The sequence below is a fragment of the Nycticebus coucang genome, chromosome 2 (genome assembly GCF_027406575.1).
Source record: "Nycticebus coucang isolate mNycCou1 chromosome 2, mNycCou1.pri, whole genome shotgun sequence".
NCBI classification, from domain to species: domain Eukaryota; kingdom Metazoa; phylum Chordata; class Mammalia; order Primates; family Lorisidae; genus Nycticebus; species Nycticebus coucang.
Window position 1 is genome coordinate 10,279,321 of NC_069781.1, and position 22,807 is coordinate 10,302,127.

The following is a 22,807-nucleotide window of genomic DNA, read 5'->3' on the forward strand; positions in this document are numbered from 1 at the left end:
GGACTGATGGATTCAGCACACTAAGAATATGGAATCATAAGGAATGAAACTGAAACATTTTTTAAAGTAATTTTTTACCTCTTTTAATACAAAATATTCAGCTTCCGAAAAATAAAAAGACTAAATTTACATATCTCATGTAAAATATTAGATGCAATGGAGACCACCGTATGTAATGGAGACCAATGTGTTACATAAGGTAAAATTGTAACTTTGAAATTTAATGATATCCTGACTAGCTAGTCATGTTTGTCTTTGACTAAGGCTATTTAAAACCCTGTACAGATACAAGTTAACTTGAAGAAAATGTAGTAATGCAAACGGAGCAGAACCTCTGTAGTTGACCACCCAAGGGACCGTAAAAAACTGGTCAACACATGGAGGTGGTCAACATAAGGAACGAGGCCTGCTGTACTGATACGCACACATACTTTACTTTCTTGTACAGCTTTTGTTAGAGAATATCATATGAAATCATATGCAATCAAAACAGGCTAATCATTCACAGGGAATCATACAAAATCAATACACTTTCAGTTTTCTCATGATTGAATCGTTCTTTCTGAAAGAAGAGTCATTCTTGGTCTGTAAGTGGAGAAAGCACTCTCAACGCTGGCTACACCAGTCAGCATACTTGGGCATTTTTCCATAACAAATGACTCCAACTGCATCATCAGATTCAGAAGCCTGCTTTTGGAGTCTCTGCAATATCTGTGTCATCCTCACTTGCTTCTTCCCCTTCATCGGCTGCTTCATGCACTTTTATGCTGGTCTATACTTTGGTTAACATTGCTTGGAAAATTGGTTCTGGGTCAGGTTCACTACAGTTTATCATCTCATCATCCATTGCCACAAAATCTTTGAAATCTACTCCTTTGAATTCTGCCATGGGTGATGGACTGTCTGATGGGGCCAAAACATCATGCTCTTGAGTTGTGATAAATTCAACTTTATTGAAACATTTCTATATCATTTCTGGCTAAACTTTATTCCAAGCAGAACTGACCAGAGGAGAGCGTCCAGGGTGTTAACTGATAAAACAGATGAAATGGCTTCCACAGGTAGATCACAGGTTTGTATTTTAGTAATGGCCCACTGTAGAAGCTGGACTCAGTAGGGCATTTTAAATGTTTTGATGATGCCTTAGTCAAGAAGTTGGATTTTTGAAGTCATGTGGGGAGGCAGCAATTTGAGTGTCATGTTTGTGAGATGCTCTGGGTGTCCAGGACAGTTATCTACTGTCAGTAGAATAGACTGTTCCTCACTCTGCATTTCTTGGCTGACACCCTTTACCCACTCCTCAAGAGGACACCAGTTATCCACGTGCATTTGTTTGATCTCTAAGCAGGGGAAGGTCTTCGGGCTCTAAGTTCTTGAATGTGGGTGGCTTTGCTGATTTGCCGATCACCAAGGGTTTTAGTTTCTCTCCAGTTGAGCTAGTCCAAAGGAGAACTGTGAAAAGTTCTCTGGAAAGTTTTCTCCTCTGACATTTGACCCCCTTCATAACGAGGCTCTTTTTCAGACATCACCTTGAAAAAGAGTCCACACTTGTCAGTATTAAAGAGGTTGCCTTTGAAGCCCCTGGCCAAGTCTGGGAACTTTTTGACGAACTCTTCTACTGGAGCTGCACTGGATTCTCCCACACAAGACTTTCTGGGAGATCGCGTGTCACAGTTTAAATTTTTTGAGCCAACCACTTGATGCGTGGAAATCTGACACGCTGAGCTCCTATGTAAATTTTTTAGCAACTTCTTGGACCATCATCCTGGAGATTTGGTTATTAACTGCCCTCGTTTTGTTTGAACCAGCTTAATGACGCCACTGAGGGACGTTTCCCTCCTTTTCTGCTGTAGGTCTCCACTTTCCTTCTCATAACTCTTTAAGTACACATGTTTAAGTTTTGGGGTTTGCTAACTGTGGTCTTGCTAACACCAAAGTGTTCCACAGTCCTTCAGCTGCTGCTTTCCAGAAAATATACAAGATCAACCTTTTCCGTCAATGTCAGCTCTTTGAGTTCCTTCCTTTGGGCCATCATGTCTCAAATAACTGCAAAAAATTTCCAGTAACTGTAGGATGTACTTATAATTCAGACCAGTCCCTTATGTTGAAAAATATCCTCTATATGTGATAACCAATAGGACTTTAGGTCTAATCCAACATGTGGTAATAACAAAACATGAAAAAAAAACTTACGCTAAAGAAAAAATAACACCACTATGGGGCAAAACCCATACCTTCTACCCCTAGGTATAGAGTGGATTCAACTGGTCAAGTTATAGAAGGAAAGTTAATACTGTGTGTCACAGTCCAAGTGGTCAAGATACAACTTACAGAGGTGGTCAATATATAGAGGTCAGTCTTCCAGTGAGTACAGGTAGTGTGTGTCTGGTCTACGAAAATTAGGTCAACTTAAGGAGGTGGTCAATGTAGGAAGGTGATCTCCTATGGAGGCGTTCCTGTACAGACAGGCAAATTGTGTCTCCCAGAACACCAATGACTATCACTTTGGGAATACTGACTAAGTTTATATCCATATTTAAAGTGATTTTGGCATTTTATACCTGACCTTAAAAGTGTGGTACTCTTGAGTTTTCTTTTGATATATTTGTAATATTTTACTGGTCTCTCATTAATGAGTTAATCAAAATCTTTAATAAGTATTCATTTTATATTTGCATGAATCATGATTTTGTTTTAAAAAATTATCCATTAATAGTAACATGCACACACATATACACACGTATCCAATCACATGCATACGTACATATATGCCCAACGTATAATCTGGTAGGACAATTTTCACCCTATATTTCTAATAGTTTTGTTGAATTTTTTTTTTTTTATTCCACCAAGGCAACCATAGGAGATAGTCCACAAAGTCTCAAGAACAGAACCAGGAGATGAGGTCAATCCCCTACTATAAGTTTGCCAAGAGCCCGTTCTGGAGATGGTCTGGACTGGGGTGGATGGCCAGGCACAAAATACACACCCCTTTGTTCAACCTGGCTGAGCAATAAAAAGGGCTCACAAAAGCAAGGAAGGGTCAGAAGCAGTACTAGGAGAAGGCTCTCAAGGGAAAGAATAAACCCCATATAGGAAGAAGGAACTTCAGGAAGACAGAGTCCTAAAAATGAGTCTGGAGAAATCTCAACAAGACAGATGGGGCTGGAGAGATCCCGAAGGCCCGAGCTGTAGTGAGAGGTAGGCATACACAGGGATGTCCGAGGGAAAAGGAGAACAGCTGAAATGTGGGCAAGTGGTGCTTTGGATAAAGCCAGAAAGTCAGGGAGTAATGGAACCTCACCTCTGGCAAAGTATGGTTTTGACTTGGCCATTTAGATTCCATGGACCTGTGACCCCAATTTTGACTGCTTATTCGACTTTTCCAGATACTTCAGTTCAACTTGCCAGCAGGGTACCAATGCCAAGGCACTAAATGTGGCTAATTAAATACTAATCACATAGGTAAGAATGAGTTGATTGTGGCCATATTTTAATGGGAAATTCTTCTGGCCAACTCTTGCATCCCCAGCGCACTTGACTCAGGGCTCTGAGCCGCTGTGTCGCTGGGGGTAGCAGATGCTCTGCTGGCCACGGCTGAAAAGTTTATAGTTTGTTTTTAGGGTCGAGAAGTAGGTATGAAGTAGGTACGAAATCTTTTGGAGTTTCGTGCCACTGCCAAAATGCCTCTATTATGTCCTCAGCGCTCTGCATACAATCAATACCCACGAGCTTTCGCATTGTGCCGTGTCCCTAGATCCAAGCCTCCCTCCAACCCTTTCTCTCATGTAAGCGCAGTATTTTTCCTTTACTCAAAGTTACCACTGAAATCCAGGATTAGAAATCCAAATGATGATTAAAAATTGGCTAATCAAATGTTCATTATCATAAAACTAAAGGTGGTGCTCAAATGGCAGATTAAAAGAGAGTGGCATCAAAATTGTTATGTGGAAATACACCACGTTGGAGGGACAGTGGCCAGAGCCCCAACCACTGCGTGGCACAGGGGCAGGGCGCACACTAAAAATTATCTTTAATCAGGGGTGTGAAAACCCTGCAGCTATGGTTTGGGGCGATCACCAAGGTAGTGGTGTTGAGGGGGCCTAGAGAGAGAGTCCAGAAACAAAGAGACCAGCTAGAATATGATAGTTCAGCCACAAACAAAACGGCCTGTCACCAGGGACAGTGGCCTCTGCCAGCCCATTCAAGAAGAGTCAAGAAGAGTTGAAAAACACAATAAAACAGCAGCTGACGCTTACTGAGCCCTTGCTATGTGCTGGGCAATTCTAAACATTTTAAAAATACATTTACTGTACTGTTTAATTTACATATCAGAGTCGACCCTCCCAGCCTCCACACCCTCCGTTCCTTGGCCTGGGGTTCCCACACCCACGCGAGTCACATGTATTCAGATTCCTTAGCCCCACGAGGTACATGCTGGGGTGACAATTTACCTAGGTGACTTTTTCCTCTCATGTTCCTTTGGGGCTCCTCCAGGCTGCACAAGAGATTTTCTGATGTAGCCACACCTGCTGGGTCTGACTTGTGTGGGCAGCCGGATTCCAGCCCCCATGTGCTTGGCATCTGCGTGCCCTCCCCGTGTCGGCAGCACAATCCCAGCCCCAGGTGCACAGGTGCCTTGCTCCTCTGAACTTCCACTCACTGTGCTGACTCTGAGAACATCCTTTATTTTTAGCACATAGTGATTTCCTGTTCCTGGCTTCTAGTTTCTCTTTGCTTATTGGTTTTTTAATTTGGGTGTATTTTGTCCGTTATTTATTTATGTTTGTGTGTTTAGAGCAGGAGACTGGCAGGGAATGGCTTATTCCTCATCAGCTCAGTCTACCACATTACCTAAAAGCCTAAAACCTCATCTGTTAAGAGCCTCTGGCACTATTACCTTCTTGGAAACCAAAGTTTGACTTCAGACATGTCAGGTATGAGCTGTCAAAGGAACATGCAAACAGAGGGCTCTCCCATGGAGCCAGGAGGCAGGAACAGTGGTCTAGGGCTCAGGAGACCAGTCAGGGCCAGAACTGAAGAGCTAGTCATCACTGGCTACAGAGGTGACAGCTGACAGCTCCCTAAAGGATGGGAATGAACTATGAAAGGCAGAACCTGAGGTCAGAGCCTTGCAGAACATATCCCAAGGAACAAAAGGAGCTGGGAGGTGCTAGCTGTCAGAAAGGCAGAAAGAGAATAAGCCAGGGAAAGAAAGATTTTCCAAGAATGGGGTGATGAACGGTGTCACTGTCCAGAAAGATGAAGGTGCAGATGTTAGCAGATCAGTGTGCGGAGTCACCAAGGCACTATGTTAGACACAGGGGTCCAGAGGTGCTTCCTAGATTAAAGTCTCTGAAATTCAAACTGTGTGAGTGCCACACACTGGCCATGTATCCTGGGATAGGTGCAAAGTAGCCTTAGTTCTCTCGCTGGAGGGAGTCATTCTCTGAATTGCAGGTTCAATGACCCTGTGTCACTAGATGCCTGGGAGTGAGAGCCCTGCTCCTAGGACCATTCCCCTTCTAGGTTACCACCCTACAGGCCAGGCCTCCCAACCCAATGGCTGTGATTTCCTGTCTACCAGGAACTTCAGTTTTCATTTTGCTGCTGCAAATGAGTCAAACTCTCTGGATCGACTCAGAGCAGGAAAGAACAAATCACTCTGGGAGCGCAGAGAGCAGGCAGCGTGCATCCATGCATGCACATGTACGGGTGTTCAGTGTGGGTGTACGTGCGTGTGCGTGGCATGTAGCACTTGACTGTAATTGCCATAATGAGTGACTCACCCACACTCCAGGTCACTCACAGAATAGTCGGTCACCTTTTGGAATCACTCTGATCACAGAAAGTTTCACCAGCTTCCCACTTGCTCAAGCCTCAAAGCTAGGCCTCACCCTTCATTCCTTTCTCCTCATATCAGCATCCCACCCAGTGCACATCCCGCCGGCTCTCACTAGAATGCATCCTGTGTCAGCCTGCTGTTCCCACATCCTCTGCTGCACCCTGATCCTGCCAACATCCTGGATTCTGCTCTAACAAGGCCCCCAGTTTCCACTCTTGATCACCACCCCCACCCAATTTGTTTTCCAGACAGTAGCAACAGTTATTAAAAATACAAAAAACAAACAGCAACTGTAAACCACGTCTGTCTCCAACTTAAAACTCTCCAGGGCACTTGGAATAAAACTTAACTCCTCTCCGAGGCTACCAGCCCCACATGACTGGCCCCACTGCCCACCCAACGCCCCACCAACCCATCTGGGCTCTGGCCACACTGACCTCTGAGTTCCTTGATTGCACCAAGCTTTTTCATGCCACAGCCTTTGCACAGGCTGCCCTGATGCCTGGAACGCTCGTCCCCTCATCTTGGGACGGCTGGTTCCTCTCTCATCCAGGCCTTGACTGAGAGCACACCACCTCCGAGCACAGGATGCCCATGCTAAAGCACACGCCAGTCATTTCTCAAGACAGTGTCCTGGGTTGGTCTTCTGCATTGCTTTTATTCTCGTCTGACAGTTCCTGTTCATTACTTCATGCATTCAAGAACCATTCATTGGGCGGCGCCTGTGGCTCAGTCGGTAAGGCGCCGGCCCCATATGCCGAGGGTGACGGGTTCAAACCCGGCCCCGGCCAAACTGCAACCAAAAAATAGCCGGGCATTGTGGCGGGTGCTTGTAGTCCCAGCTACTTGGGAGGCTGAGGCAAGAGAATCGCTTAAGCCCAGGAGTTGGAGGTTGCTGTGAGCTGTGTGAGGCCACGGCACTCTACCGAGGGCCATAAAGTGAGACTCTGTCTCTACAAAAAAAAAAAAAAGAAACATTCATTGATGGCTTCTAGGCCCAGCCAGACTAGGTATGTGTTCATTCTCCTTGCATAATGTGTCTGTCTCCCCTGAGTAACATAAAAGCCCAGAAGACAGGGGCCTTGACTATAGCCTGCTCCTGGCATGGAGCAGGCATTTGATAAATATTTGATTTGTAGAATGAATCAGAGCTGCCCGGTGATGTGTACTCAGGAAATCAGAACTGGCTGATACAACTCCTTTCTTGGGTTTCACGACCTTGAGGCAGCCAATATTCCAAAGTATCCCCAGTGCTGGAATAAATCATTCCCTGTCTGAATTTTTCCAGGCCAGCCACAACTCCTCTCCTGTTTGTGCACTGAGCCAGTATTTACTAAGGGCCCGCTGTGTAAAGGCCGACACTTGGTGTCTGTCTGTCTTGCCTGCTCACCCGTGACAGAGTAGCCATGACAGGCCCACAGGCTACTCTGCCCTAACTAATGACCAACCAATCCTCTCTGGAGGTCATCAAGGTGCAGCCAAGAAGCAGGTCTCCCCAACAACCATACCCGTAACCGCCGCTGTCCAGGGTTCCTGGATACCCAGGGTTATGGTGCAACATGCGGAGACAGCACTCAGAGAGTCAGCTGTGCCTTGTCCTCTGGGGCCTGTGCGCCAGCTTTGTTTCCCCAGCCCACTTCTCAAGCAATGCATATGCCCACTTGTCCCCCCCCATACCCATCCTGAGTCCATCACGGGTTGCCACCATCGGCAAACCATCTAACATGCTAGCAAGAAGAGGGTCTGTGGGTCCCACGGGACAAAGTGGCATCATGCCAACTCTGGCACGCACCAGCCCTGAGATCTCAAATGTGACACTCTACCGCTTCCAACCTCAGTTTCCTCCTCTGCAAAATGAGGACTATAACAGCACTGAGCCCTGGGATCCGCAGGGCTGGTCCCCTCATTGTCCTCTGAACCTCCCTGCTGTAGGCCCATAACGTCTCGCCAGTCCCAACTCAAGGGACAAGTGAGGAGTGGGGAAACAGATCTCTCTGGACATTTCTATGGCTAATCTCATTACCATAAATTACTTGCAAAAGAAGGATGCAATGCGATTCAGGACAACAAACACAATTCAAACAACAATGGATTAACTGGGCTGGGCACCATGGATACAAGAAAAGTTAGACATCATCATGGAAGAATGCAGTCGAAAGGGGGAGACAGCCCTGTAAATAAAACTGCAGAGCAGATACCTGCTCCACCCTGCATGCCGTTACCAGACAGGGGCACTGGGAAGACAGACAAGGGAGGCCGCCATCCCACGGGGAAGACAGACAACGGGGTGGGGTGATCTGGACTAGGGGAAGATAGTGAGTCTGGTTGCCTCCATTTCCCAGATGCTCTTTGCCAACTGCAGTCCTTGGGTTAATAGGACGGGTGAGCGAGTGAGGAGAAGATGATCTAAAACAAAGGCTGAATGGTAGGTTCCCCAAGAACGAACAGCTTATTGAATGAATGACCTTGGAGACCTCAATGTAATTCATGCGGGGTGTATCACCACCTAGCTCTCTGACACAGCAGTGTGGCTGCTGCCATTTCTATTTCCTAAGATGCTGCACCTACCCAGTGTCTGCCCTGCTGGGTGACCCTTCCTGATGGGCATTTCCAAGTTCCTAATGCAACACGTTTGGCAGAGGAGAAAAAAGAAAGCAAGTGAAAGAATCATCTCCCTCTCTTGTTTTGAGCGACGGGTGGTAGGTTGAAATTGTCTTTCTTGTTTAGGTCAGTGGGTATGGTGATTGTGAGTGTGGCAGATGGCAGGATTAGAAGGGTTAACACACGAGAGACTTTACCTAACAATTGCAATCAGTGTAACCTGGCTTACTGTACCCTCAATGAATCCCCAACAATAAAAAAAAAAAAAAAAAAGAAGGGTTAACACACACACAACATTTATAGCATTATAGCATTGTCTGCCATGTTTTTATCTTGGTAAATCCAAGAGGAAGAAAAGTTGACCCAGATGGCCTGGAAGGCAGCTAGGTAAATATACCCATGCCCTTGAATGGGTCCTGGGTGGATATTCCATTTCAGGCTTCCCAAGGAGCTACAGGAGGTTTATTTTCATTGTAGTGAAGACCTATCAACAGGAGTGAAGACTCGGCTACCCTGAATAGTACTTATCAAGCCAACCAGAGTGGTCCTGGGAGTTACAATATTATCAACAGTAAGGGCTATGCATCATGAGAAGACTCAAAACTCATCCCTCTGGGTCTTCACACAGCTCTCAGCAGTCCAAGAAACAACAACAGCATCTAAATGATGGAAAATTCATTTGAGAAAGAATCTCCAAGCAACTTTTGAAAAAAACCTTACTGCTCACATGAACTTGGAATCACAGGGTTGGCAGAAATTGCAGAGACCAATGGCTTCCAAACTTTCTCTCGACCTCCAAAGCCATTGCTCTATGAAATTCACCCAGTAGGTAAAACTGACATAGACAAGGATGTTCTGGTGGAAACTGCCCCAACTGTCTGCTTGGCACCCTCTCTCCATTCCCTCAGCTGGTGGTGGCCCCCAAGACAACTCTAAGGAACCCCTAAGACTCCATGAAGCACCATGAATCAATAAACTAGGCCAACCGAACAGATATGGGAAAATGAGTGCCCCGGAAGTCATGTTTTGCATGGTGCCTAAACACAAACCTTGTTTTCTGACACTGGGCTAGCACCTCTTACCCCTCTTTGCTAGAGCTAAATCTATGGAAACTTGCAATTTAAAGAAACAAGGCTCATTTCTGATCACCTAAAGTATAATCACAGAGTACTTTAAAGGCCTGTGAACCAGCCAAGTAGAAAACAGAGCCCAGGCCCATAGACTGGCAGAAAGAAGTTCGGAAATGAGTTGCAGAAGCACATCTGACAGTTGCATACAATTTCCGTCAGTTCCGTGGGACATAAACAGGTCTTGCAAGGCTTGGGCTGTGCGGCTGTGAGAGACCCCGGAGCAGGCGGGCCAGGAGGTGAATGCTAATGAGCTATGGAAATAGCGGTTACTTCCCCCATGTCAGGCACTGTGCCAACCTAAGGAGGATAAAGAGGTCTGAGATATTTTTAAAGTATTTTTACAGCAGAAAAACTTTCCTACAGACTCAATTATATAACTATCAGACTCCACCCCTGAGCTGAAATTATCCATGGCCTCAGAAAAAACATTTCATTTTTTCCTATATGAGGGTTACGGGTTTCTCCAGAGAAACTCTAGCTATATGGCCAGTGACCCAGGGCAGCTGACAGCTATTGATCCAAAGACCTTCCCGGGGGCAGTTTGGAGCCTGCCAGAGAAGAATTGCAGCCAAGAGGAGGGCAGAAGTCGTACCGCCAATCCGACTGTCACACATTATGGGTTGGGGGTGGGGGGGTTTCCAGGAAAGTCCACCCTAGAGGGCTTCTGAACCCAGCCAGTGAGCACTTGCCCCACCCCCTCACACCAGGCCAGGGCTGAAGGAGTGACGATGCCTAGAGGACATGTCACTAACTCATAGGAACTCTGAGGTGGGCGACATGTAGACAGTCAGACAAAGGCTAGGGATTAAGGAATGAAGAACCCCGCCAGTGAAATGACAGCCAAAATCAAAGAGACAGCTTAGGAAGATTAACTTACAGCCCAGGTTTTTGTCAGCCTGAAGATGGGCGCGCTTTGTAATGCTGACACCACAGACATGAGAGAGTGAAGGTTGTTGAGTTCTAGAAGTTTCTGAAAAAGATATGGAATAGATTATTTTGGGCCTATAAACAACAGAACAAAAACAGCTCAAGTGTTACCAAATGTTGTCATATTTATGAAATTCGATTACACTTAAAAATATCTCATGGTGAAAATATAGTTCTAGGAAGTTCATCAAAACCATGTGCTTTTTTTTTTCTCTCAAATTGTCAAAGGTGAGCATTTAAACATTTGCAATATTTAATAAGCTGACTAATCTGGTGCTGGACAGAACTGTGGCTTAGGATAAGGTTTGATAAGGTGCTTTATGTTCCTTTTTTAGATAAATCTGACCCCTGTCCCAGCAGGCTTTTATAAACTAAAATCCTGGCTGTGCCAACTGTATCAATGTGGGTCTTCTGCAATTACCTTAATGCCCACAAGAGAAAGAGGCTGAGGAAAGATGGTGTCAAGCTGTGTAATCCCTCTCAGCTGGGAAGGCAACACTCTGGCTTCCCAATCACTTGACCATACTCCTTTCAACCAGACCTCAATTTAGTGGGAACATTTGGATTCAATTCAGTTTCAGCCAACCTCCTCACCATCAAGCACAATAGAAGAGACACAGTTGAATGTAAGTGAAGAAAAATGTATTTACTCTGTTCTTGGTTTTAGCCCAAGAGGAACTTACTAACAGGGCTGGGGTCCCATGGCTAATGCTTGGGAGTTAGTGAAGTTTGGGTTGCCAAGCAGGTTCTATGAAACCCAAAGACCAGCTCACACTTACATGTGTGTACTTCAGCAAGTCGCCTAACCCTTCTGAGCCTTGGTTTTCTTCTATTTAAAATAAGGAAGGCAATCTTGGCACCTCCACTGCATAAGACAGTCTATGTCAACTGCCTGGACCAGCGTCTGGCCTCAGGGAAGGGCTCAATGCTGTGTGGGTCTCAGTCCTCTGTCTGGGAGACGCGACTGTTCCCTCTGCCACCACGTGTCTGAGGTGCTTCTCTAATACGGGTTCCCAGCCATGTTCCCAGATCTGAGAGGGTTGGGGACTCGGCCTCTGCGTTCCTACAGCTGTCTCTAGCACACAGGGTTGGGTTTGTTTTGTATCTGCCTCTCCTGTTTCCTGAGAACAGGAACAAAGGTTAACCTACCATCATGTCCCCCTCACCTAGTACAATGCCCAGCACATAGTAGGGCCTAATGAAATGAATAAATAAATGAAAAGCACTGACGTAGGAATCCCGACCTCTCTATTCCTACCTGGGACCTTCTCCCTCACCACAGTTAATACATCTTGTATTTCATTTCATACATTTTGTAACATTCTGTGTTTCCTGTGTGTAAGAACAGATTCCTCTAGAGCAGTGGTTCTCAACCTTCCTGATGCTGCAACCCTTTAATACAGTTCCTGTGGGTCAGGACCACAGGTTGAGAACCACTGCCCTAGAGTTTCATTCTATGTATCTGAATTGCTCTGCCTGTCAGAGTTTCTGTTAAGAGCTGAAGGGCCTCTGGGAGATTATCTAGCCCACCCCTGTCATTTTACAGATGGGAAGACCGAGGCCTAGAGGAAGGAAGGGGCTTGCACATGGAAAGACCCAGGGCACAGTGCCACCATGACAGCCCACCACGAGGAAAACAGCAGTGATTAAGGAGGGGTCATTTTTGATTCTGTGGATGGGGACCATAAACTCATTTTCAAACTGAAAGCCACAGAAGGGCTGGACCACACCCCACTTTCTCTTGTGGCCCAGCACAGAACTGATCAACAGCACCAAGTATCACTAACCCCAGCACATGTCCCAAGTGTGGGAATAGATAGGCTGAGACCCCACAGGCCCTCAAAAGCCAGGGTAAAGCCTGCCGGCGGGCCACTCCTATACTCCTAATTGAGGAGAAAGGAGTCTGAAGGTGTCCAGTCAGCGGCCTGTCTACGTGACTACCCCTGTGTGGGGAAATCAGCAGTGCAGGCAGCTGACACCATCGTCTAGCAGCTTAGGCCAGAGAAGCGGAGACGTCTGTCTGAGGAAGTGAGACTTGCTGCCCCCACTCTCTTCTCCTCGCACCATTATCTGGCCTCTTCAGATGTTCCATTGCCCTGTGTCCCTGCTTACCCTTTATCCAGACCTCCTGGTGGCCTGCCCCTCTCATTTTTAACCTTGACTGCTAACTACTGACTGCTGTACATCCCTGTACATACACTGTTATGTACCAAATCTAAAGATTTCGGGAAAGCACAGGCACTGCATGGCTCTCCTACTGCTATCAGGCACATGAAACAGTGTATGCCCTGACATGCTTCCAGTTTTATGCACTACGTTTGGTGTAAGTTTCATGCTTTCCTCAGTGCCGTCTCCCTTGCTGGCCACTGTCCCAAGTTGGGGTCCACTAGACACTCAACACCAAGTACTTCAGTACAAGGCCACCAACGCTCAGACGGGGCACTCAGACCTCCTGTGCGGCAGCAGAGCAGCTCCCCTGAGGGCAGAGAGGGCTGCTTTGATCCTGCTCTGCTGCTGACTAGCTGTGGGGCCCTGAGCATGGCCGCTTCACCTCTCTAAGCCTCCCCTTCCTCCCCTGCAAATGGAGTAATAATGATGTGAGCAGCAAATATGATCATGTCAGTAAAGCAGCTTCTATGGGCCCTGGCTGATAGGGGTCTCAGTAAAGGGCAGCTTTCCTAAGATCTGTGGGGGAGACACACATGCATACAAAGCAAGCAGGGAACCAGACGGAGCAAAGCTGCTGAGAGCAGGGTATGGGGAGGAGCTGCCTGGGCATCAAAATGGTCCAGGAAGGCGATGGCATGACACAACCTGGGCTGGCAGAGATGAGGAAGAGGAGGGGAAAGGTAGTACCCAACAAGTGGTGAGGACAGAACCCAGTAGGCCAGGGGCAAGAGGGAGAAGTTGGGGGCCACAGGGTCATCCGGGCCAGGTCCTACACTCAGGATGGGGGGAGGCTCTGTTAACTGGTGACAAAATTGTGCAGATGTGATGGTATCTCAAGCATTCATTTGATGCTAAAACCCATCAACTCTTAGCACTGGCTGAATCTGAAGTAGGAGAGTGAATGGATTCCAGGGGTAGCTGCTGAGGCCTGCCTCATGGAGAGACTATGAAAACCCAGGTAAGGAGAATGACTGGTTGCCAAAATTATGGGGTGGAGATGCATGGTGCCAATCCATGGATAGGATGCTGGGGGTAGGTGGGGAGCCAGCCAGGCCTGACAGCTGCCTCTGCCTGGGGAGGTCAGGCCACAGCCCTTATAAAACCCTGTAGGTCCAGAGCAAAGAAGCTCCCAAAGTACTAAGGCAGCAGTGTCGCAACCCACAGGAACTGTATTAAAGGGTCGCGGCATTAGGAAGATTGAGAATCACTGTACTAAGGAAACACCTTTGTGGAGGGAAAGAAAGGAAAAAATAATAAAATAGCTTACCTTGGCTATTTTCACAAAATGGCTCAGGATTTCTGCCCTTATTTTTAAAGTCTGTGCTGTTAGAATTTCTCGTACAACCCAAAAACTGACCTGTAGAGTCAAATACACACACATACACACATATACCAGAAAAGTTGTTAAATGCAGGACCACCCATCTCACCCTTGCCCACCACTATTATGAGACTTCCGAGAGGTCAGGAAATGGGGAGAACACAGCCTAGGGTCTCATGAGGTCAAGAGTTCCTTTATGGTGCCCAACCCTACAAATGGGTCCTGTGTTCTCAGAGCCCCTCTTCAACACACACAGTGCTGCTGAGAGAATGAGTGTGTTCATCGTCACCCCGGCAGTACTGGGCCCCCGCGACACACAGGTGTCTCTAAAGGTGCTGTGGGGACTTCCGAGATGTATCAGACGGGATTCCTGCTCAGAAGGACTCCCGGTGAGGGGAGACCATGGATGATGGGTAGATGGATGGACATATGGACAAATGGCCAGACAAGGGATATATATACACACACATATAAGTAGGCAGTACCAGCCAGGAGGACTATACCCAGTTCTAAGACAAGGAGGATTCACCCATGTCTGCACAACTGTAACACATTTAATCTTCTGGGAGTTCATCCAATAACGAAATGATACAAAAGTGCATCAAAGTTCTTTAAAGTAATGCAGATTAAGGGCCATGTCTTTCTGGGCACGGCATGTGCTGAAAGGGTACACTGGAAGCTTTAGTTCAAACCTCACTCATGCTTCATCTCTCACATACATTAACAGCCCTGAACCTGACGGGGAAACAAGAAACTCATCTGCTGGTGTGAGCTCATGTGGTATCTCAATGAAACACAGAAAGGATTCAGGCCCAGGGACACTGGGAAGTGACTAGCCCTTCCTGTTTAAGTTTTGCTACTGTAACAACAGTTCTACGTGATGGCACGGATGCCCAAGAGCACAAGGACAGAACTGCAAAGAAAGAGGAGACACAGGCAAAGCGCGGGCACATGTACGACTAAAAGAAAGGTGAGGTACCCGAAACTCCTACGTTTTACAAGAAAACACAATAGTTAAAGATATTTCAGAGCTAAAAAGCAAGCTTATTGTTTTCATAAAAATGTATTCTTCTGTCACTTTTTAAAGAGAGAACAAGGAATAAAAAGAGAAATGAACAATCAACAAATTGCTTTTTACATTAAGCAGGAGTATTATAGAAACGTTTTCTCGGTGTAATTATCTGTGGTGGCTTGCTGGTCACTCCTGGGTTTCCCCAGAATCATTTTTTCCAAGGAACTGCTTGAAATTAAGTTCAGACTCAAACATTAGCCAGCCAGTTGTGGAAGAAAGTTTTTCTGAATGCCAAATGGTATGCCTATAAAGCTTATAATTTAATACATGCACATTTTCATGCCCCATAATCTCAAATGTGATAGTTTACATGTATAATTTAATAGATTCCTGTATGCAAAAAAAAAAAAAAATTACACATGTTTATGGCATAGTATGGCACCTGGCAGAGTTGACCCTGGGTCTCCAGCACAGTGTACAGACGCAACTGTGAGTCAACAGCTCCATTCCATAGAGTTCCATGAAGCCCCAGCTGGGGACAGGCTCTATGTACTGAGGAGTCCAGATCTTCTTGATACGGAGGTGACCAAAGGAAGAGGCAGAATCCTCAGAAAGCAGCTGGTGACTGTAGCCACAGAAGTTCAACCAAGTGAAGTAGAGTGTGGGGGAGGTAATTACAGAAGGCTTCATGGAGAAGGGAGGCCTTGAGAGATGGGCAGACTTTAAACAGGTGAGACAGTGCGGAGGTGCAGGGGCAGCTGAGTCGGCTGACAGCACTGGCGTGGCAGGGACACTGTGGGGTACAGTTAGTGAGGGAGGATAAAGCTAGGGAAGAGAAGAGGGTCTGGAGGTGAGAAAGAGGAGCTGAGATGCTTCTCAGCACAGGGACTTTGGAGGCTCTGAGCAGAGCATCTTGGGTAGGCAGAACGCCCATGAGAAAGCTGATGATGCTATGGTCTCAGGACAGATGTGGAGCCCAAGCTCGAGCCATGCTGAAGGGAACGGACAGCAAGGGCAGAGAGGAGATTACAAAGGGAGAATCACCATCAGTTTTAAATATTTTATATTCTCTCTCCTAAATACAAAATTTAACAGAAGCTTAATGCAGAAAACAAGGGAAACAGAAAGTATGAAAGACAAACGTCTCAGGGCCACCCACAGACCACCCTGACGCACACAGGGGCGGGTGTGCTGTTAGCCTCTTCCCATAGATAGAACGTGCGTTTGTCTATTTCACTTAAATTGATATACACTAATCCTATACCATCGGAATGTGTAAAAGTTAATAAATACCCTTCTACATGACGATCTCTAGCCGCCTAGAGAAGTGCTGTCATGACCTAAGTCACCCCCCTGCTCTCGGATGGGTTATTTCTAATTATTTTGCTGTAATTAATGCTGTGGGAACATCACACACACACATATACACATCTACATAGGTATCTTTGTTTATTAAGTGATAAATTCCTAAAAGGTGTAGTGAATAAAGGTATAACTTTTTTCAAAAGTATATATAAAAATCATGGCCTCCAAAATTTTGCTTACCTATCAACAGTGTTAGCAGACTTATGTTCCCACACACAGGCCAAAACCAGTTATTCTCTTTTTTTCTTTACTAACTCCATGAGAAAATGGCATCTCGCTGTTCCTATTTTGCATTTCTTACATGACTATTCAAGTAACATTTTTTATTCCTACTACATACAGGCCCTTCTACCATTTGCCTCTGAATTGCCTGCTCAGGTGATGCAATGGTCTCACCAATATTTCTATCGAGACGTTGGTTCTTTTATTAGTAACTGGTAAAAGCTCTTTGTATATCCAGAAAATATATTTTGTGAGTCATATATCACACCTAGAGTATGGAGAAATTGGCACTCTTACATACTGTCTGGGGGAGTGGAAATTAATAGGAATATTTTAAAGAACTATTTGAATATATCCTTTAACCTGTTATGTTCTCCTAGAATAAATACTTTATAAAAATATGGGACTATAGAAACGCATGTACAAGGATTCACTGAAGCACAATTTATAAAAATAATTTTAAAAATGGATTCCACAAATTATAGTATCACCTCAAACTTTGGAAGAAAACCACCATACTCAGTTCACAGTTTAAAAAGTGGGGAGTTATGTTGTACCTTTTTGAGGTATATCTACATAAATTATTTGGAGTTCCTTTGTGTGGGAGATTTGTCTATTCTTCCCCAATCATTTACATTAGTGTGGACCATGGGTATTTGTTTTATACTGTGGGTTATAATCCAATACTATATTATTTCTATGTTGTTCCTGGCTGTTGCAGCTTTGGCCACTGAGAGCTCTTTCAGTTGGTTCCTGCATCCCTTTGACATGCTCCTGGCAACATTCTGGCTTGTTAGTTTGAGCACGTCCCTACTTTCTGGCACCGCAGTCTCATCTTGTATGTTTCTTGGAAATATGCAGGTGTGTACTAACCCGGGTATATGCACATATCTATAAATGTTTCTACATGTAACCATCTGCATCTATGTTAAGCTAAACATGAGCTCAAGCTGATGTCTCCAACTCTAATCCATTACCATGTGGATCCTTCTAGCCTCCCCTTGTTTGTCTATAATCTTCCACTCCCACAGTGAGAAACCTGGCTCCCACCATCTGCCATGCATTTTCTTAATCATTTCATTACAGAATATACATACAGTAGTTTCAGAATTGTTACCCCTCCTCCTTAGGAAACAACTTTATCAGAGTACAGTGCTTACATATTGTCCCTTTGTTTTCAGTCTTATAGGATCTTTCCATGTAAACTTTAGAATCAGTTTATTGATATTTATAAAACAGTTTTATAGGATTTTGATTGGAATTGCATTCACTCTATAAATGCAGTTGGGAAGAACTGACATCTTAACAATATTGAGCCTTCCAATCCATGACGAGGAAATACCTCTCCATCTATTTAGATCTACTTTGATTTCTTTTCACCGGGGGTTTGTAGACTTCCACATACAGAACCTGTATGTATTTTGTTAGGTGTGCACCTAAGTTTTGCATTGTTTTCTACTGCTATTTTATATGATATTATTTTTTACTTCAAATTTCAATTCTTCCTTGCTGGTATATGGGAAAGCAACTGACTTCTGGCCTGTGTCTTATAACCTTATGTCTTGCTTATTAGTTCCAGGAGTTTTCTTATAGATTTCTTTGTGATTTTCTATATAGGTAAAAAAGATGGTGAATAAAGACAGTTCTATTTCTTCCTCTCTAATCTGTGCATATTTTAATATTTGTTTTATTGCATTAGTCAGGATTTCCAGTACAATGTTGAATACAGCCGGTGGGAGAGCACATCCTTGCCTTGTTCCCAATCTTCGGATTAGGCGTCCAGTGTCTCACCATTAAGTACGAGGTTGGCTGAAGGATTTTTGCAGGTATTCTTTATTAGATGAAGAAGTTCTCTTCTATTCCTAATTTCTTGAGTTGTTTTTTTTTTTTTAAATGAATGAGTGTTGGACTTTGTCAAACGCTTTTCAAGTCACTTGATGTGATGAAATGCTTTTTCTTCCTTAGCCATTGATATCATGGATTATATTAGTTGATTTTCAGTTGTTGAGGGAGTCGTGCATACCTGGAATATCTCTGACTTGGTTCTGGTGCTAAGCAGCTTTTAATACACACAGATTATTATTATCACTATTATTTAGTGGTATAGCTAACACTGGAATTTAGCCACTGAGCACTAAGATATCCCCTGGGAAATACCACAGCAGTATTTTAGATGAAGAAAGCAGAATACATGTAGTTAGGAACACTGTAGTTAAGAACTTTCTCCATTTAATCAAATGTAAATAAAAACAATCAAAGAATAAAACAAAGAAAAATAACAAGAAAAATCCAGGCTTAAGAATACTGTCTTTTATTTTCCTGGTTTCCAACATTTTCAATAGTCAGAATTTTATTTTTTTAACTTCAGATTAATATGAGGGTACAAATGATTAGGTTACACTGTTTGCCTTTGTTAGGTAAAGTTCAAGTTGTAGCTGATCACTTCACCCAGGGAGTGTGCTGTATACCCTTATATTGTGCCCATTAGGTGAAAGCGCCCCATTCCCCTCTCTCCTCCCCTCCTTGAATTTAATTGTGTTTTTCTCTGTGGGGGTGCATAGTTGTTTATCTATTGGTTTCATATTAGTATTGCATACGCTGGATACTTACTTTTCCATTCTTGCAATACTTTACTAAGAAGAATGTTATTCAACTCCATCCAGGTTAATACAAAACATGTAAAGTCTCCATCCTTTTATGGCTGAATAGTATTCCACAGTAAACATATACCACAATCTATTAATCCATTCATGAATTGATGGGCACTTGGGATAATTCCATGTTTTAGCAAATGTCATTTGAGCTGTGATGAACATTCTAGTGCAAATGTCCTTATGCTAAAATGATTTTATTTCTTCTGGGTAAACCCCTAGTAAATGGGATTGCGGAATCAAATGGAAGGTTTACTTTTAGGATTCTCCATACTTCTTTCCACAGAGGTTGTACATTTGCAATCCCATCAGCAGTGTAAAAGCATTCCCTTTTTTCCACATCCACGCCACAGCCCCAGCAGCTTTGAGGCTCTGGGACTTTGTGATGTGGGCTATTCTCACCAGAGTTAGGCGGTATCTCAGGGTGGTTTTGATTTGCATTTCTCTGACATGGAGCATTCTTTCATGTGTTTATTGGCCATTCATCTGTCTTCTTTAGAAAAGATATTATTCATGTTTCTTGCCTACTTCTAAATGGGGTTGTTTGCTCTTTTCTTGTTGATTAATTTGAGTTCTCAGCCTTTTGTCAGGTCAGTAGCATGCAAATATCTTTTTTTTTTTAAATGAAATAGTATTTATTTATTATTATTATTATTTTTTTTTTTTTTTGTAGAGACAGAGTCTCACTTTATGGCCCTTGGTAGAGTGCCATGGCCTCACACAGCTCACAGCAACCTCCAACTCCTGGGCTTAAGCGATTCTCTTGCCTCAGCCTCCCGAGTAACTGGGACTACAGGCACCCGCCACAACGCCCAGCTATTTTTTGGCTGCATTTTGGCCGGGGCCGGGTTTGAACCCGCCACCCTCGGTATATGGGGCCAGCGCCTTACCAACTGAGTCACAGGCGCCGCCCAGCATGCAAATATCTTCTCCCATTCTGAAGGTTGTCTGTTAGCTTTCATTATTGTACCCTTAGCTGTGCAGAAGCTTTTTAGTTTGATCATGGCCCATTTATTTATTTTTGGCGTTGCTGCAACTGCCTTTTCTTATGAGAAATTTACTTTTGCCACAAAATTCTCATAAGCCCATTCACAGTTTTCTTAGAAATCAGGGTTAGGAGGGATCTTAGAGGTCCCACCTTCTCCCTGATCCATCATTGAATGCTGTTCTACAGTAACTTTTTTTTATTTAATTGTTTGGGATTCATTGAGGGTACAAAGAATTAGGTTACAGTGATTACGGTTGTTAGGTAAAGTCCCTCATGTTCTACAGTAACTTTAATAAAGCCCTGGTCTAGTGTCTGCTTGAGCCTCCACGGTTATGGAACTATCTTGTACAAGAAGACCACCACCTGCCTCCCCCATTTCTATTCCCTGGCCCTTGCACTTACTGGTCAGGCCCCACAGGTTATGTTTACTCCATCTTTCCCATTAAGAATCTCTCAATTTTTTTTTTCTTTTTCTTTTTTTTTTTTATTGTTGGGGATTCATTGAGGGTACAATAAGCCAGGTTACACTGATTGCAATTGTTAGGTAAAGTCCCTCTTGCAATCATGTCTTGACCCCATAAAGTGTGACACACACCAAGGCCCCACCCCCCTCCCTCCGTCCCTCTTTCTGCTTCCCCCCCACATAACCTTAATTGTCATTAATTTTCCTCATATCAAAACTGAGTGCATAGGATTCATGCTTCTCCATTCTTGTGATGCTTTACTAAGAATAATGTCTTCCACTTCCATCCAGGTTAATACGAAAAATGTAAAGTCTCCATTTTTTTTAATGGCTGAATAGTATTCCATGGTATACATATACCACAGCTTGTTAATCCATTCCTGGGTTGGTGGGCATTTAGGCTGTTTCCACATTTTGGCGATTGTAAATTGAGCCGCAATAAACAGTCTAGTACAAGTGTCCTTATGATAAAAGGACTTTTTTCCTTCTGGATAAATGCCCAGTAATGGGATTGTAGGATCAAATGGGAGGTCTAGCTTGAGTGCTTTGAGGTTTCTCCATACTTCCTTCTAGAAAGGTTGTACTAGTTTGCAGTCCCACCAGCAGTGTAAAAGTGTTCCCTTCTCTCCACATCCACGCCAGCATCTGCAGTTTTGAGATTTTGTGATGTGGGCCATTCTCACTGGGGTTAGATGATATCTCAGGGTTGTTTTGATTTGCATTTCTCTAATATATAGAGATGATGAACATTTTTTCATGTGTTTGTTAGCCACTCGTCTGTCATCTTTAGAGAAGGTTCTATTCATGTCTCTTGCCCATTGATATACGGGATTGTTGGCTTTTTTCATGTGGATTGAGTTCTCTATAGATCCTAGTTATCAAGCTTTTGTCTGATTGAAAATATGCAAATATCCTTTCCCATTGTGTAGGTTGTCTCTTTGCTTTGGTTATTGTCTCCTTAGCTGTACAGAAGCTTTTCAGTTTAATGAAGTCCCATTTGTTTATTTTTGTTGTTGTTGCAATTGCCATGGCAGTCTTCTTCATGAAGTCTTTCCCCAGGCCAATATCTTCCAGTGTTTTTCCTATGCTTTCTTGGAGGATTTTTATCGTTTCATGCCTTAAATTTAAGTCCTTTATCCATCTTGAATCAATTTTTGTGAGTGGGGAAAGGTGTGGGTCCAGTTTCAGTCTTTTACATGTAGACATCCAGTTCTCCCAACACCATTTATTGAATAGGGAGTCTTTCCCCCAAGGTATGTTCTTGTTTGGTTTATCAAAGATTAGGTGGTTGTAAGATGTTAGTTTCATTTCTTGGTTTTCAATTCGATTCCAAGTGTCTATGTCTCTGTTTTTGTGCCAGTACCATGCTGTCTTGACCACTATGGCTTTGTAGTACAGACTAAAATCTGGTATGCTGATGCCCCCACCTTATTTTTATTACTAAGAACTGCCTTAGCTATACGGGGTTTTTTCCAGTTCCATACAAAACGCAGAATCATTTTTTCTAAATCTTGAAAGTACGATGTTGGTATTTTGATAGGAATGGCATTGAATAGGTAGATTGCTTTGGGAAGTATAGACATTTTAACAATGTTGATTCTTCCCGTCCGTGAGCATGGTATGTTCTTCCATTTGTTAATATCCTCTGCCATTTCCTTTCTGAGGATTTCATAATTTTCTTTATAGAGGTCCTTCACCTCCTTTGTTAGGTATACTCCTAGGTATTTCATTTTCTTTGAAACTATGGTGAAGGGAGTTGTGTCCTTAATTAGCTTCTCATCTTGACTGTTATTGGTGTATACAAAGGCTACTAACTTGTGGACATTGATTTTATATCCTGAAACATTACTGTATTTTTTAATGACTTCTAGGAGTCTTGTGGTTGAGTCTTTGGGGTTCTCTAAGTATAAGATCATGTCGTCAGCAAAGAGGGAGAGTTTGACCTCCTCTGCTCCCATTTGGATTCCCTTTATTTTTCTTGTCTTGCCTAATTGTATTGGCTAGAACTTCCAGCACTATGTTGAATAGTAAAGGTGACAGAGGACAACCTTGCCTGGTTCCAGTTCTAAGAGGAAAAGCTTTCAGTTTTACTCCATTCAGTAAAATATTGGCTG

General features: G+C 44.0%; 1 protein-coding gene across 22 annotated transcripts in view; it reads right to left on the reverse strand.

The window, feature by feature from the left end:
• Positions 1-22,807, reverse strand: part of RALGPS1 (Ral GEF with PH domain and SH3 binding motif 1) — a 300,534-nt gene that overhangs the window by 162,472 nt on the left and 115,255 nt on the right. For 18 of the 22 annotated variants that reach the window (XM_053562197.1, XM_053562132.1, XM_053562113.1 and 15 more), the window contains 2 exons: positions 13,940-14,029; positions 10,454-10,546 (listed from right to left, as the gene is read on the reverse strand). The exons of 1 other annotated variant lie outside the window; for it this stretch is intronic. In XM_053562197.1, coding sequence (XP_053418172.1) covers positions 10,454-10,546; positions 13,940-14,029 — 183 coding nt within the window. The remainder of the gene's footprint in view (positions 1-10,453; positions 10,547-13,939; positions 14,030-22,807) is intronic. 3 more of the 22 variants (XM_053562211.1, XM_053562139.1, XM_053562121.1) reach the window with 1 other exon arrangement.